Here is a 17,220-nt window from a genome sequence, read left to right as displayed (position 1 = left end):
GCTCAGGAGTAGAAAGGGAAACATGTGGTGTCCAACAGCCAGGATTGCAAGTTCAAGCTTGGTGTGTTCCAGCTGCCTTAGCTTCCCAGGATCTTAGAGGAAAGGTCCTAGGGGATTAATGTATCCAGTCATTGTACCTCATAGTTGAGGACAGTAAAGCTCAGAAGAGCAGCTTGCTGGAAGTCACCATTGTCTTTGGTCCTGGTCTGTACACTGAACCCCAGATAGCCATTTCAAAGCCAAGTTGATTGGTGACTAAGTGTTAAGTGTCAGGTCAGGGCAGCCCATCTTCCTTGCCTATTTCCCATCAGTGGAGGTCAGGATATTATCCGTGAGTATTAAGGATAAGAATTTGCTTTCATTACTGTGGGTGAAAAAAAAAAAAGTAATTGGAGAATCATGCGATCAGACAAATGATTCAACAGTGATTCCAGGTCTTAATGCCCAGGTAAAGCCCCAGGCTGTTTATTTTGGCCATGAACAGGGATGCTCTTTAACACTTCAAGTTTCCAGTTGTCTGCTGTCTTCAGACAGGGGGTCTTCTATTTGGTCCAAACTGCAGTGTGTAGCTTATCAGTTACATCTTATAACCATGTTGCCATGAGTCAACAGCAACCGCCACCCCAAAAGCAAAAATTGTGTTTTCAGTCCCACAAAAGGGCACAAGCGTGGTACAGCACTTTTTTTCCTCCCCAGATGACACAGCAAAGTGGGATTGAGAAGTGGGAGTTGATGTCAGGCAGCACCAGCTCTGTCACTCTCCACCTCTGGGTTCTGGACCAGGTCAGTGACATCTGAGACCCTTCTTCCTCCTCCTTAAGAAGGAGAGAATAACAATCTGACCAGATTCACAGACTATTTGTGAGATTAAATGAGATAATGTGTGTAAAAGATGTACCACTGAGCCTGGGCATACAAAAGCATCTGAAAAAAAAAATGGAGGTTATGACTTGGTTCCTAAATGAATGAACTTTTTCCTATGACTTGGAGAAAGATTTCTCTGCAGACTGGCCCAGAGTGAAATATTATTAACTCTCAGAGAGTGGAGATTTTTTTTTAATCATTTACCTTGATTCTGAGAGCAAATTATGCTTTTCTGTTTGATGGAGAGGCAGGAGGTGCAGTCTGCTAGGCTTCTCATGTGCCATCTCGTCTGGCATAGGGTCATACTTGAGTGCCGTGGTCTCCCTGGGAGAAACGGGAGGTGGCTGCAGCAGAGAAAGCAGGGAGAAAGGATGACAGCCGGTCACCAGCATTTGCTGCCATCTTGAGGGGAGTCTGCATTGAAGGGGCAAATGGTCTTTCTGTTGAGCTTATTATTAAGTTTATGAAAGTGTTTGACGTCATCTGCCAGAAGAGCCTGGATTCCCATCTGATTAACCACAGTCATTTGCAAGTCTCCACTACTTGCCCCAAAACAAGCAGAGTTTCTTCATAACCTCCCCCTGAGGGCCTGTTCTCTGGTGATCCAAATACTTGGCATCCCAAGAAGTAATCTTTTGCATCTCTTATCTTCACATAAATGGAAGAATTTACTGTCGTTTCTGTGGCACTCAGGCCTGAGCTTTGTGGAATTAGCCTGCTGGTGGGGTGCGCATACCAGGAAGTGAGGGTACTAAAATAAATGGAGCCAGGGTGAAGAAGACAGGCACATATGGGTCTCTTCCTTTAGGGTGCGTTTTCAAGTCAAGAAAAACAATGTTTTTTTTTTTACTCTTTTCTTCTGAGTCTCATGGGTGCCAACCCTTTGCTAAATGCTCTGTGGTTTACAGAAGAGTTTCTTGGCCTTTATTCCTGGGAAACCTAACCATCAAATTGAAAGTGAAGTCCCTCAGTCGAGTCCGACTCTTTGCGACCTCATGGACTGTAGCCTATCAGGCTCCTCTGTCCATGGGATTTTCCAGGCAAGAGTGCTGGAGTGGATTCCTTTTCCAGGGGATCTTCCCTACCCAGGAATCGAACCCGGGTCTCCCGCATTGCCGGCAGACGCTTTACCGTCTGAGCCACCAGGGAAGCCCCATCAAATTGGGGCACTATAATTTTACAAATGGCAAAGAATGAAATTTTCAGTCGAGATGGTGCTGTGGGAGGAAAGAGGGCTGTACCCAACTTCTGAAGTGCCAACCCCAACTCACGTCACTAAGCTTTGTGCCCCCCAGGTTCTTTATCTGTAAATAGGGGGTGGTGCTACCCACTGCCTAGGGCTGTTGTGATGAGTAAGAAAGATAAGGCGTGTGGTAGCTTTAAGGATGTGTAAGCCCAGAGCTTAGGAACAGGTTGCAGCTGTGAACCACAACCACCCTGTGGGCCCCACTCCCAGCTGCGGAGATCCCAGGTCCTGAGCAGTTTGCTAACTAAGGGTCTGGGCGCTGTCACAGCAGTCCTGATTAGAAACACCTGTGTTGCCCCACCCCACACCGCCCCTCTCAGTCCCTACCTTCTTCCCATTGTTTTCTCCCCTGGGGCTGTAGGTGTTCCCATCAGGTGTCGTTCCTCAGGCCCAGGGGAAAGGAATCTGTGATTTTTCTCTCTGGGCTGGACTGAAAATTTCGGTCTCTGTCCCCTTTAAGTGTCAGCTGTCGCTTTCTCTCATACGTTACAGTTGCATAGCCTTCTATTTTTCATCCCACAGTGTCTCTCTCTGTGGCTTATACACAGTAGAATGTGCACGTTGGTTGCTTTGTCATGTCCAACTTTTTGCGACCCCATGGACTGCAGCCCATGAGGCTCCTCTATACCCAACACGAGGTAATAAGTATTTTTCAAAAATTCTAGTGACTTGCCCTTACATGGCAAGTGGGTTTTAAGCAATGACTGTTAGAGATCCCCGTAGAGTACTGGGGCAACTACAGTGTCTCAGGCATTGTGTCTGAGCTTTCACGTTGGTTACATCATTCAGTCATGGTAGTGTTCTGCTTATTTTACAGAAAAGAGCACTGAGTCCTAAAGATATTTTGGACTAGTCCAACACCATCCAACTAAAAAGTAGCCTAGTTAGGATTTAGATACAGAGCTGTCTCACTGTCTATCAGGAAGTGACAAGTGGGGGTACCTCCCCAGCATCTTGGGTCACAACACAGAGGCATCCACAATTTCTTTGGCCATTAGGTGCATAAACAGCCATGGGGAGGGCGGGTAGGGGTGTACAATTCTAAGAAACCAAATTATGTATTTCAAACTGTCGTGGATACATTTCTAGAAATATCAACAGTTGATTCCATGTCATGCTAAAAGTATACTTTTGTTAAAAGTAAAAGTATAATTCGACCTACTGCTAATCTCGCCCCATTTCTAACAGATGTGGTAGAAAGACCTCACTTCTCAGCATAAGAGCATTTCTTCCCCAGCTCACAGCAAACTCACTGTAGGGACCTTTGCTTTCATTCAAAGGTCCCTTTCCCTTTTTTCAACACAATAAGCTAGTATAGTTGATCAGAGAAGAAAAGTTAGGGTTTTTTTCCCCTCCTTAAACCAACTGCTAGGCCTCCCTGCCATCCCCATAGGTTTTACAGAATTTTTTTAAGTTATGTTGTTTAGAGAATTTCCTTTCTTGCTGTCTTTGAAATTTCTGGAAGAGAGATATGCTCCTTCCCCAAGGGAGCCTTGGTCTTACCATCCTGCCTCTAAATCAGCCCATCCCTGTCAGCCACTATGACCTCTCAGACTCTGTAGTCCCCTTCTCACCACAAAGCCTTCCTTTCCCAGCCCGAAGGATCTGGGCCCAAGCAGCAGATAGAGATTTTCAGCTCACAGGTGGGTCTTGTATTTGGCATAAGGTGGTCACGGGCAGCTGTGTGGAGTTAGCATAGCATTGCTTCTCACCAACCTGTGGCCTTGGGCAAGTAACTCACCTTTTCTAAGCATTCATTTCTTCATACATTTAAAATGGTGGTTGTTGATGCCAGATGTCAGCAGGGTTGTTGTGGTGAAATGGCAGGATGAAATGGCAGAGGATTCCATGGGCAGATGCACCCTTTCCTGGTAGCCAGAGCACGGCTCCCAAATCCCTCTTTGGCTTCATGCTCTGGGTCAGGCCATCTTGGAGCTTTTGATCATTGTTTAAGACTTAAATTTAAGGAGCAGTTGTCCACCAGACACCCTGCAAGGAGATGTTTAACAATGTCTAGAGCCATTTTTGGTTGTTACGAATTGGTGGGTGGGGGTTGCTAAGAGCATCTAATGTGTAGAGATGGGGATGCTACCAAACACCCTACAACGCACAGGACAGCCCTCCCACAACAAAGAATTATCCAGCATCAAATGCCATTCCAATGTGCCAAGGGTGAGAAACCCTGGACCAGAGGGACAGTATGTGACCTGCTCCCTACCTCTCCCTCCAGCCCCTACACAGCCCATTTGGATCTCTAGCAGCTGGGGGACGAATGGAGCCTCCATGGAAGTTCTCACAAATCCTCCATCTAGTAGGGAAATACAGGAAGATAGCCTTCATCCAGGTGCCACATGACAAGTGTATTCTGCCTGAGGAGGAAATTCTAGGAGCACCCCCCTAAAATCAGGAACTACCAAAAGTGCTCACTGTCACCATTATTCTTTAGCATTGTTCTCAAGGTTCTAGTCAATACAACCAGATGGAAGAAATAGGTTAGAAATAGAATCACTGAAAAGGAAGAGATAAAAATAATCACTAATACAGATGATTTGGAAAAGCCAGGAGAATCAACTGGAGAACTCCTTTACAAAAACAAAAGTTCAGTATAGCGTCAGAGCACAGAATGGCTGGCAGAAATCAATAGTTAGTACAAGCATGTGTAACTTGATAGAAAATATAATGGAAGACAAGACTGTATACAATAGAAATGTAAAATGTAAAATAGTAACTTGGGTTATTTAGAAGTAGATTCAGTTTGCAATTAACATGTAAAATCCAGACAACAGTGCTTTAAATAAAATACAAGTTTTTCTTTTTCATGTGAATGTTATTTGGAAGTATAGGTAGTCCAGTGACCATTCCTGGGGCAGGGTCCTTATCTTCAGGGTTGAAGGTGGCTGCTAGGATCCAGGCATTACATCCACATTCAAGTAATAGGCTAGAGGAAGAAACGAAAGAGAAGAGTAAGGCTCTTCCTTTCAAGGAGACTTTCACACATCTGATTGGCTAGAACCTAGTCACATAACCATGCCCAGCTCTAAAGAAGGCTATAAATCGTAGTTTATAGCTGCATCGCTGTGTGCTTGGCTTAAAAGAAATCAACATTCTTTCACTATGGCAGAGAGTGAGAGTGAATATTGGGACCACGGGCAGGCTGCCATGAAATGTAACAAAAAGGTAAAAGATCTACGAGAGAGAACTTTAAAATGCTCCGACAGGACACAGACGAGACTTGAACAAATGGAAAGACAAACAATGATATTGAATTGGAAGACTCAACATCACAGAAAGATCAATTCTCCCTGAGTTAATTTATAACTTTAAACATGTTTCCAATAAAAACATCACTAAGAATTTTTTTTTAAACTAGACAGATGATTCTAAAGTTCAAATGGAAAAATAAATAAGCAAGAGTAGCCAGGAACTTTTGAAAAAGGAGAAGGAGGGGACCAGCCCTACTGTCAATTAAAATATATTTTAAACCTACAATAATTTAAAAAGTGTGGTACAGATCAACGTTATAGAGTGAAGAGTAAAGGAATAAATCCAAATATATATGGACATTTAATACCAGTATTTGATAAAGGTAGTTTTTCAATTAATGAGGAAAAGATGAACTATTTAACATATGGGATTAGGACACTTTACTAGAAGTCTGAAAACAAAGTTGGATCTATACTCCCCACGTTTTATCAAGATAAATTCCAAGCATATCACGGACTTATCTTTATATAATGAAAGCATAAAAGTACTAGTGAAAACCCTTGGGAGAATGCTTTTATAACTTTGAAATAGGTAGAACAAAGCCTTTCAAATGAAAACATAAACTCTAAAACCTATAAAATTAAACATCAGTTCACTTACATCAAAAATAATATTGGCCTGGCAAGAACTGGCATAAGCAATGTCAAAGTCAAAGAATAACCTGGGACAAGCATTTGCAATTCTTAGCCCACACAAAGGTTGTTTCCTAATATAGAAAGAACTCCTGACAATCAACAAAAAACACACACCACAAAAGGAAAATGGGTAACAGACAATTCACGGAGAAAAAAAAATACAGATCACTTTTAAACCTAGGAAAATTGCTCAAACATACAGAGACACCTAAGGATATATACTGAAGTACTGTTTTTACCTATCAGACTACCAGAAACCTGATAACACACCACGGTAGCAAGCAGGAACAATCACCTATGCTTCTGGAAGTATAAATTGTTCAACCTCCAAGGAGAGCAGTTTGACAACATTCATCAAAGTCTACATTTTTGTACTATTAGACTCAAATTTCTAGGATATATGCACAATTACCTTCATATATGTAAAGATTTCATATGTACGAGCTAAGTCACAGCAGCGCTATTTATAATAGCACAATATTAGAAGCATCTTAAACAGGCTCCCCCAAAATATGATGGAGTATTATGCAACCATAGAAAAGAATTTGGAGGTTCTTCATGTACCAAGACAGAAAGATTTCCAGTATATCCAGTAAATAAGTAAAAGACACAAGGTACAAATGAGTGCATATAACAAGCTCCCAGTTAGTTAAAGGGGGGAAATGAATGTGTATTCACATTTTCTTATTTACATCTAAAGTGTGACCAAGAGGATGCACAAGGAATAAGTTAAAAGTAATTGCCTGTAGCGGGGAAGGGACAGAGGCAGAGGGGAGAATGTTTCCTATACGCCCTTTACACATGAATACATGAATGTATTACCTATTGAAAAAGATTGAGTGAAACTATTACTAGATCAGCTTAATAAAGGCCAGTCACATTGGCTCATATATAGGGAAAGGGATGTTGCTGTATTTGTTTCCATTATTAAAAGAAAAAAAAACCTATTCCTTAAACCAAAGGATCAATGATTTCGAACTGTGGTGTTGGAAAAGACTCTTGAGAGTCCCCTAGACTGCAAGGAGATCAAACCAGTCAATCCTAAAAAAAAATCAACCCTGAATACTCATTGGAAGGACTGATGCTCAAGCTCCAATACTTTGGTCACCTGATGCAAAGAGCTGAATCATTGGAAAAGACCCTGATGCTGGGAAAGATTGAAGGCAGAAGGAGAAGAGGGTGACATAGGATGAGATGGTTGGATGGCATCACCAATTCAATGGACAGGAACTTGGGCAAACTCTGGGAGATAGTGAGAAAGAGGGAGGCCTGGCATCCTGCAGTACCTAGGGTGGCAAAGAGTTAAACATAGCAACTGAACAACAACCCCATAAACAATGTTCCAGTCCTCAAAAGTGCCCTGACCTTGTATTTGGGGATTGAATAGAGAAGGATTCATGTCTAGGCAGGTGCCCCTCTTTGCAAAGCAGTCAGTCCGCAAGTTTGGCAAGTACCTACTCCTTGCTCATCCATGACCCAAGGGCCAGGGGAAATTTCTCTCAAAAGGAAAAGTCCAGTCACTCTCCCATGCAAACTGGACTGCAGAGAAGGCAAGGCTGGGAAAGGACTGTTTCTGACCCCGCTACTTGGGGAAGCTTAGACATCCCTAGAAAGAGGCAGCACTAGAAGCCCAGAGGAGAGAAATCCTGGGGCAGGAAGAGCAAGTAGAAAGGCAGGGAACAGCAATGCGGTTGGAGAAGGGAGGGAGACCACGAGGGGACCACACTCTTCAACCGGCTGCGCAGCAAGCAGAATTTCAAGGCTGCCCCCTTCCCCCGGCAGTCTTCATCCCCACCCCTCCTCTCTCTTTCTCCACCTGAGCAACCCTGGCCCTGGGCTTTCCTGAGCACTGCCATCCCCTGAAACCCCACCTGGGAACTCACTGAGAGCCTGAGACAGGACATGTTTGGTCCCTGTGGTATTTTTCTTTTTACTGAGACTAGAAGACCCCCCAGAGAAATACAGTTCCACTAAGGGCGATGGCACCCCACTCCAGGACTCTTGCCTGGAAAATCCCATGGATGGAGGAGCCTGGAAGGCTGCAGTCCATGGGGTCCCTGAGGGTCGGACAAGACTGAAGTAACTCAGCAGCAGCAAGGGCCTTTCAGGCACCCAGGGGTCTTTCAAGCTATGCTAATCTTTCCTGTTACAAAGGAAAGGAACATAAATCATGAAGTCTTCCCTGGGACTTGGTTTCGTGTGGGGAGTTGAAGTTTAGATAAATATAGACGGTGGAGGGGGAATCTGAGGAATATGTCAGGCACCAGTGACAAGAGCAGGAAGAGATGCTTTGGCCTGGGGCCTCCCTTCGCCACAGCAGAGGGGCAGCTGCCAGCAAAATGTGCTCCGCCCTGGGGGCCACCCTGGCCTTCATCAGGAGTGGCTTCTGTCTCCTAGAAGCAGAGGGGCAGAGAGCCCAGGGATGATGTGCGCCTGGGCCAGGGCAAGGGAGGGCAGAGAAGAATGGGAGACAGGGAGGAACTGAAGGTTCACCTTCTCTTACTCTGAGTAGGAGCCCCAAGCAGAAGGAAAGGCTGAGCCTGATGGACCGGAAATGCTGAGTCCCGATTTTCAGAATGAGGGCAAGGTTCAGGCTGGCTCAGAAGCTACTGGATCTATTCCATTCACATAGAAGCAAACGAGTCTTTCCTGTGACGTAACGAACATTTTCAAAGAGAGCGCTTTGATCAATGGCGTGCGGGGCTCCTTTTAAATTTGGGGTTGGTGGCTGGCATTGAAAATCTGTCACTGAGAAGGCCAGAAGGTGGGGGAGTGTCATACCCAGAGGCAGTGGTGCCCACCTTCAGGTTCTAGTTCCATCAGCACCCTGTCACCTTACAGAAATCACTTACCTCTTCCGTCTTCCCTTGGTTAGTTTCTGCCACTGTCATGCAGAGAGTGCTTTTCCTAATTGTCGGTTGTTCAGAATAGGACTGTGGTTTGTCGATGACCAGGTGTGCTTCCTGCAGGCTTTGGTTATTAGCAGCCTGAGTGTTGCCATGGTGATCATGGTGGGCAGGAGTGGGTCTTAGAAGGCAGCTCCAGTCTAGAGAGCAAGTAGGGGCCCTAACTCGGTGGAGCTATGGAGTCAGCCACTCGCATGTTTGCAGGACTCCCAGCTCCCGCTCTGTTGCCTCATGTGTAAAGTTGTTGAAGATGGGCTACTTTGACACACCACAGTAGTCCTTCCCACCAGCGCATGAGATTACAGACCTGCACAGGACCTAACGCCTGTAGTGACTATCACCCAGGCTACCTGAGCCCAGGTCGTGTTCCTCTCGTCATTTCCCACCCTCATTGCCCCAGCTAGAACCCAGCCTTGACCACACACAGTGGCCAGAGAGGGGACTTGGTGAGCCCTGGTCCCAGGGGCTCGGCTGATCGGATCCACTCTTCTTTCTGTAGTTCCCAGGCATTTGCTTAGAGCAGCACATTTTATGTGCTTTCTTTTTTCTCAAGAAGTCCCAGCTGTACGAGGAAATGGGGCCACGGGTGCAAGACAGGCCAGCCTTAGAGTGCTTCCTGCTGCACCTTTGCACTCAGGCCTGGATTCCTGACGGTGGCTGGAGTTCAAGTCCAGACGCCAGCAGGCCTGTGAGAAAGGTCCCTCTTGCTCTGTGTGCTGTGGAATCAGCTGTCTTTGCAAGACCCCCACCCCCACCCCAGAGTGACTGCTGAGAGAGACCCAGGGTGAGGACCTCCATCTGGATCTTTCTATGAGACAGGTCTAGAATTTGCAGACTTTCCTGGTAAGGGATTTATCACCCAGAATCCTAGATTATATGCGAGGTCTTATGTGGAACCCCAAACTGTAGAACTGGCCATGTGGGAGCCGCACTGGCTGAGGCCTGAGAACCACCCAGCTTTATGGGTCCGGGGAATTGCAGCTTGTGTGCCTTCTTTCCTGCACTCAGCCCCTTCCCCCCCTCAGCCTGCTTGCCCCCAGGAGGCTGTTCTTGCAAATGCTTCCTGCTTGTGCAGGCTGGGCTTCAGTTATCCTCAGCCCTTCACCATGAATGTCAACTTCCTTCTTCCTGGTATCCTAGGCTCCTGATGGTTGTTTTCAACATGCCTGTCCTGCCTCACTATATCCTGGGACCCAGGTCTCTGGTCTCCTCATCGCCTTTTGCATCTATCATGCTGGCCCTCCCCTCCCTCTCACCTTTTCTCTTCATGTTCTGTCCTTTCTCTTGAGAGTCAGTTTCCTGGAAGCCCTCCCTACCTACACCAGCCATCAGTGATCTCCCCACTGAAAACAATAACTCACATAGTGCCTTGTAAAGTAGCACTTGGTTCTTACGTGTTTTATCTGCTTCCCTGGCTCCAGTATGTCATTCTTGTCCTTCCAGCTGATTCCTATGACTAACACATGATCTGAATAACACAAATTTCCACATATAGTAGGGCTTCAATGAATAGCTGCTGACTTTTTTAAACCAAAGAGGGTTTAGACATTCCTGAGGTTACAGAAATTCCTCCCTCATGTTGGAGTAAATGGGGTCATCTTTGGGGGGGTGGCCATGTGGGTGAGAGCCCTGGACTGTGGTCGGTTTTTGGCAGGTAAAGCCTCCTTGAAGACTTCCCTTTCTGTAGCAGATTTCCCTGAGATGTGCGTATCTCTCCAACTAGAAAGGTCATATTGGGATAAGTGAAGCATTAATCATGTGGTTCTGCCCTGTCTTATAGGGATTTGAAACTGGACAATATCCTTTTGGATGCAGAAGGTCATTGCAAGCTGGCTGACTTTGGGATGTGCAAGGAAGGGATTCTGAATGGTGTGACGACCACCACTTTCTGCGGGACACCCGACTACATCGCTCCCGAGGTAAGACCATGAAGATAAGGGGCTACATCCTCCCACTGCCAGTGCTGAGGCCTGAGTTCATCCTCATGTGTTGGGGTCATCTAGCAGTGCTGGGTGAAGGCTCTGGAAAACCAGGATGAATTCCAGGGAGGAGGGAAAAAAGGAAAGGTAAAAGGCATATCAATTTCTCCATAAGGAAGTGGTGGTGATGAGGAGAGAACGGTGAACTGAGAATAACAGGCCTTTCCCTGAAGCTAGCCAGGCCCTCACTGAGCATCCCATCTCATCCCAGTCCAGAAGCATCACGAAGCTAGGACCAAGCAATGTTTGTTGACTTGTATTATTGTTTTTACTTTTCTTAAGGTAGTACTGGGTTTTATTTTTTAATTATTTATTTTTGTTGGCTGTCCTGGATCTTGGTGGCTGCACAGGCTTTTCTGTAGTTGCAGGGAGCAGGGGCTCTCTCTGGCTGTGATGTGTGCCCCTCATTGTGATGGCTTCCTCATCACAGAGCACAGGTTCTAGGGCACGTGAGCTCCAGTAGTTGCAGTTCCTGGGCTCTAGAGCACAGGCTCAGTAGTTGTGGCACATAAGCTTAGTTGCTTCATGGCATGTGGGATCCTCCCCAGTCAGGGATTTAACCTGTGTCTCCTGCATTTATAGGAGGATTCTTTACCACTGATCCACCAGGAAAGTTCTATTTTCACTTTTTAGTAACCAGAGCAAAGGAGCACCATTGATAAAGGCGGAGTTTAGCTATACAGCTTCAATTGCCTACAGTAAAACCAAAAATTAGCTGCCGTTTCTAATGTATCCTGGATTCTGCATACCAGGCACACAAGGTTGATCAGGAAGAGGAGCGCATATGAGCCTCGTTTTAATGGAGATCAGAGATGTTCACTGTGAGCCTCACCAATGGGTTGCCTTTTATGAAAGTTGCTTAGATATCTTGTTCATCATAATATGTTTTCTTTGCTCTGAGTTTTCTCCAGGTCAGTCTGCCCAGACTGAGAGATACCTGGTGTGGAATGATTCAGATTTAAGACATGGTCTGTCACAGGTATTTAATAAAAATGGTCTCAAGGGTTCTGAAACATGTGAGGTAAGAAGGAAGTACTAGTCCCCTTAAGCATTGTCCATGGTGAGTAGGAGTTAGCACAGCCAGATTTCATTTCCTTCCAGTGGGCACTGTTCGAGCACCTGCTAGACAGAAAGTGGTGTGAGGATGAAGAATGACTGAGACCCTGGTGGCTCTCCTAAAAGGCCTTTGTGTCTCGAGAGAGTGACAGCTAGTTCAGCAGAATAAACAGGTACACAAGATGGTAACCTCAGGACTCAGGGAAGGTTTCTTAGGGCACCTGGTGGATGAATTGAGTTGCAGAGAGTCAGCAGGATTTCCTTTGGTGGGGTGCAGTTGTGGAGGTGGGGAGGGGTGGGCATTCCCGAAAACAACAGGAAGCGTTGGGTGGGTGTGGGGTAGGGGAGGAGATTCTGTGTCCCTGGGCTCTGAATCCTTTAAGGCAGAGACTTTGTTTCTAATCTCTGGCACACAAATCAGTCTCTTAGTAATGGTTTGTTGAATGAATAAATAAATAAATAGGAACTTGTAATACTCCAACATGAGCAAAGCCTGGAGGATGAGAACATTCTTGGCCTTTTTTAGAAAGGAAGATGGTATGGCCAGAACAGAGGATTTCTTAGTGCTCTTAGTAATGAGCAAGATTAGGAAAAAGGACCAAGGAAAGGGGCCTTTATTCTATAGGATCTGTGGATCCACGGAAGTTTTCCCAGTGGAGGGAGGGGCATCATCAGACCTGTCCCAGAAAGAAGACAGGCAACAGGAATGTATATCAGAAGCTAGAGGGCCAGAGAAGATTGGTTGAGGGTTTTTACAGCCCAGATAAGACACAGGGAGGCCTGAGGAGGTCCGCAGAGTGAGGATGGTAATAGGTAAAGTCTCACTGGAACTTCTATCTTCTAAAAGAGTAGAGATTTCAGACTGCCTCTACTAGTAAGTTCTTTTAGTGGAAACATTAGGAGTTTAACCTTCAAGGAGAAATGGAAAGCAAGGGCTCTCAGTTGAGACCTGTTTTTCCACCACCTTCCTCATTCACTCTTTGTCATCAGAATGGTTGGTACTAGGCCCTCCGTGAATTGATGTCAGAGTCAAAGGCTTGACTGCTTAGTGTAGTAGTCAAGGACCCAGCCCAAGACAAACATTCACTTTATGATGAACAGAACACCCACACGACTTTGATGAAAGGCAACCCGTTGGCAAAACTCACAATGGATAGCTGTGGTTTCTGTTTTATCGTGGGACCCAGACACTGAGCCTTCTCGCTCTGCGCTGTGTCTACTATGCAGCACCACCACTCTGTGTGAAATGCCAAGTGATTCCTGGCCCTACTGTAGGCAAATTATAGCTGATGAGGGTATTGCTACCTTTATCAAAGGGTCACTGAGAAGGTTAAATGAAATTATGCCACTAAGGCATTTAGCCCAGTGCCCAGACCACAGTAAGTATTGGGTCAACAGTGGCTCCATCACAGTCATCATGGTTGTTGGGTCATGCAGTGGGGTGGGCAAAGCACAGTACTAAGAGTTGAGAATCCAGGCTGGACTTAACCACTAAAGCCCCCATGTGACCTTCACCAAGTCACAAAATATTTTTGACCCTCAGATTCTTCATCTTTCAAGTGGGAATGATAATTCCTGCCCTAGCCGCCTCATCAAGCGTTTTGAGAATCTAATGCGATTAGAGCATGGAAATGCTTCAGAAAGCATAAGCCTATATCCAAATAGGAGGGGTTGTGAGATGCCTGGCTAACCCTGAAACCAGAGACACCTTCTGAGGCACTGACTGTACCCTGAGGCTTCTCTTTCCACCACATGCCCCTGGCTGACCTCCATGACAACCCCTCCCCTATCTCCTCACCTGCTCCCCAGACAATGGTGGCCAGCCCTGGGAAGTGCCTGGCGTCATTAGGCCCAATGCCTGTTCTTCTCCCCCAGCTCTGACCCATCTAGGGGTTGGCTGCCATGCCAGGTACCCTCCCATGGCATGTGAAGACTTGCCTTCTCACCAGCTCCATCCATGACAAGGTGATTGGAAGCAGATAATTAGGGTCAAACCTGAGGAGGATTTTATCAAAGATGCCACCCCAAACTGGAAGCCTCGGGAGGCGCCTGGGGAAAGGTGGGCAGTGCAGCTCTGGTGGTTTCCTTAGCACCATCCTGTCTGAGCACACACGGGGTCACCTGGAAGCTACCTCCCCACCACACCCAGCTGTACCTGCCCTGCCCTGAGGTTAGCGGGTAGCTACCTTAGCACCAGGGTCCCCAGAGCCCAGGAGAGAAGGGAGCATGCCCTGGAAGACACACACAGTGGTCATACCTGGCAGCCAGTCTCCCTGAGTGTTGCAAACAGGCTAGTCACGAGTAGATCCAGAAAACTGCTAAAGCCCCTATCCTCTGGTGGCTTATGGATGCCCTGGGGAGACAGTTGACCATGAAAAAAAAAAAATAGCTAAAATCATGATAGTATGTGGAAAGTGCCTGTCAAATCTTAAGGCCAGAGGTCTTAGGGTGCCAGAGGTCTTAGGGTGCCAGAGACTAGGAGAAAGGTTGGAGAAATCCAGGAAATCTTTTTGGAGGAAAGCTTTTGGTGATAACCATGACCTTGAAGGTGGTACCACAGTGAGCCAGGCTGGGGCTCTGGGTCTTTCAAGGTTGAGGGAGGCTCAGACTTTGGCTTTGGCACCGAGCAGCTTTACTGGCTTCTCAGTGGAGCCTATATCTTTGACCTTTCAGATACCATGTACTGACTACTGGACTAAGACATCAAAGGTCCTAACCAAGCAGATTACCAGCCCCAAATAATTTAAAGTTGGCTGCATTTGCTCACGTTCCTTTTCATTCTAAGTTCTAAAGAGTCCTAAAATGTGCATTTTTTTTTTTTTACTGTTGTCAAAATGCTTCTCCCACCTTTTGATTTAATCCCAAGCAGTCTGCAACCTTAAGAAGGGCATTTTGAGCAGACCTCAGACCAGATACCTGAGTTCAACCTCGTCTTCTGTCTGGTAATCTGAGAACTGAGCTGGAGCTTCATTCTGAAATAGGTGACCTGAGAAGTTAGCTGCCTGGGGTGACCCGCAGGCTGGATGACCATTGCCATTTGGGGAGGTGTCTTTAGAATACACCCCTTTGACGATGTGCACTCCAGTCGTGCTCCTCCTCCCTTCACTTTTTGGAATTCTTTATAGAATGATAGCACTGAGAGCAATCAGAGATGACCTCTCACCTGCCCCGCTGTCTCTGGGCAGCACCTCGCCTGGTCCTACTGACTGATAAGAAGAAAATATCACTGTGGAGTGGGAACATCACTTCCTTAGCAGTGGGGACAACCCAGCATTCTTTCTGCTCTGACCTGCTACATACTATACACACATGGAGATGAAACCTTGTAGAAGTAAGATTAGATTTAGTACCACCTTGCAATTATATAGAGCTTTGTATTTGCAGTAGGCTTTCGGAATCTTCTATCTTAATTAATCTTGTGAGGTTAAGCTGAGGATCTGAGCCTCATATGATAAATGAGGAAGTCAACTGTCTGGCTTGAGATCACCCAGAAATGTAATGCCAAACTTGGGGTGAAATTAGGTACCTCCTGGTTTATCTTCTATCTCTAGCACCTGGCCAGCACTGCAGAAAAATTAGGAGGGGGAATTCACTTGCTTTCCCAAAAGTTCTGCAGCTTCTCGACTCAGAGTTCCTCTCCTGCACTGACATTCTGATTCTGTTTGTAAAACTTGAGTCCTCACACACCATTCTGCAGGAAGCTGATGTCAGCGTGTCTTCAGCATCATGTGCTAAGTGCATGTAACCTGAGCGAGTCTGACTCCATATACTTGGAGGAAGAGGCAGGGAGAACATAGATAAGAGAAGTGGCAAATCCTTATTTGGAGGATTTGTCAAAGAAAAATGCAAAGACAAAATGCACCAGACAACCAGGATTTGATTTGAGCTCTTGGAATAGGGAGAATTTTATGGAATGCCTGAAATAAAAACAAGGGAGTCCACTCAATATGCAAGGATCACTGACAAAACAAACCCACGTGTTAAGCTAATTAAAATCTATACCTCTTTGGTTTTCTCAGTGTGAAACTAACAAGCAATAAGTGAAATAATATGGTAAGAAATTGATGGAGTTTATTATATGTTTGAGCACAAAATTGTGAGCTAATTATAATGAATATACCACAAAGCAGATTAGTGTCATGTTTAACAATATTTAGTAATGGATAAAACAAACTTTGAACTTAGTCAAATCTGAAGTAAGATTGGAATGAGTGCATAAATCTGGCTTTATTTCCTGCAAGTCACTTAATTAAAAGTTTAATTTTTTCACCAGTAAATTAGGAAAAAGAAAATAATCTATGTAAAAGCTGTTATAAAGGTAAAATAGCACTCAATCACTTTTTTAAGGGGTTCTGGGGCTTTATAAAGGAAGGAAAATGATTTGTCAGAAGGCCTTAGGAGAGTCATGAAGAATAATAGAAATGGGTCTTTTCTCAGAATATGCAAGAGCATAGTGGTCCTTTATGATTAGAACACAAATGGGTGGGGAGATTTATTAACTGTAGTTTCTTTTCCAAGAGCCCAGGGCTCCGTGAATTCAGCGTTGTCACTATCTAGAGAGGACTGAGGTTCTGATCACCCTTTTTTATTGAGGGGAGACCTAAATTTGCTGCACTCACTCACTGTGATTTTAGTGTCGAGAATATGCACAATTTTTTCACCTGGCCCTCCATGCAAGTCAGGAACTTCATCTGGTACTCAAGCAAAGAAGCTGTAATTTGTTCCCACTGGAAAGCAGACTGTGGGTGTTGACTCTGGAAACCTGGCCCCTACGCTGTGCCTCCCAAACTCAATTTTCACTCAACTAGCTGATTTAGAACCCAAATTTTTATAAGGCAGCCCTACTCTATGGAAGAACAAGCTGGAAATAGAAACCCAGGTCTTCGCAAGGCCACTTGTGGTGCAGGCGTGGCCTCGGGGAGGCAGCCTGCAGAGGGGCCCTGATGTTGCCCATCTCCCAAACAGATCCTGCAGGAGCTGGAGTACGGCCCTTCAGTGGACTGGTGGGCCCTGGGGGTACTGATGTACGAGATGATGGCCGGGCAGCCCCCCTTCGAGGCTGACAACGAGGACGATTTGTTTGAGTCCATCCTCCATGACGACGTGCTCTACCCGGTCTGGCTCAGCAAGGAGGCGGTCAGCATCCTGAAAGCTGTGAGTCATCGGCCCTTGCCCTCTTTCTGCTCCCCAGCCTTCCCCCTGCCCCCACCCCTTTCCCCATCCCACCTCTGCCCAACAGAAGGGGTGGAGGGCAGTCACCACTGGGACTT

General features: G+C 45.9%; 1 protein-coding gene across 1 annotated transcript in view; it reads left to right on the top strand.

The window, feature by feature from the left end:
* PRKCE (protein kinase C epsilon) overlaps window positions 1-17,220 on the top strand; it is a 547,581-nt gene that overhangs the window by 498,364 nt on the left and 31,997 nt on the right. The window contains exons 13-14 of the mRNA XM_070379638.1: window positions 10,696-10,834; window positions 16,916-17,104. Of these exons, the coding sequence (XP_070235739.1) occupies window positions 10,696-10,834; window positions 16,916-17,104 (328 nt within the window). The remainder of the gene's footprint in view (window positions 1-10,695; window positions 10,835-16,915; window positions 17,105-17,220) is intronic.

The sequence above is a fragment of the Bos mutus genome, chromosome 11 (genome assembly GCF_027580195.1).
Source record: "Bos mutus isolate GX-2022 chromosome 11, NWIPB_WYAK_1.1, whole genome shotgun sequence".
Classification (NCBI taxonomy): Eukaryota; Metazoa; Chordata; class Mammalia; order Artiodactyla; family Bovidae; genus Bos; species Bos mutus.
The sequence above is the reverse complement of the archived record's forward strand: the minus strand, read 5'-3'. Positions and strand labels throughout refer to the sequence as shown.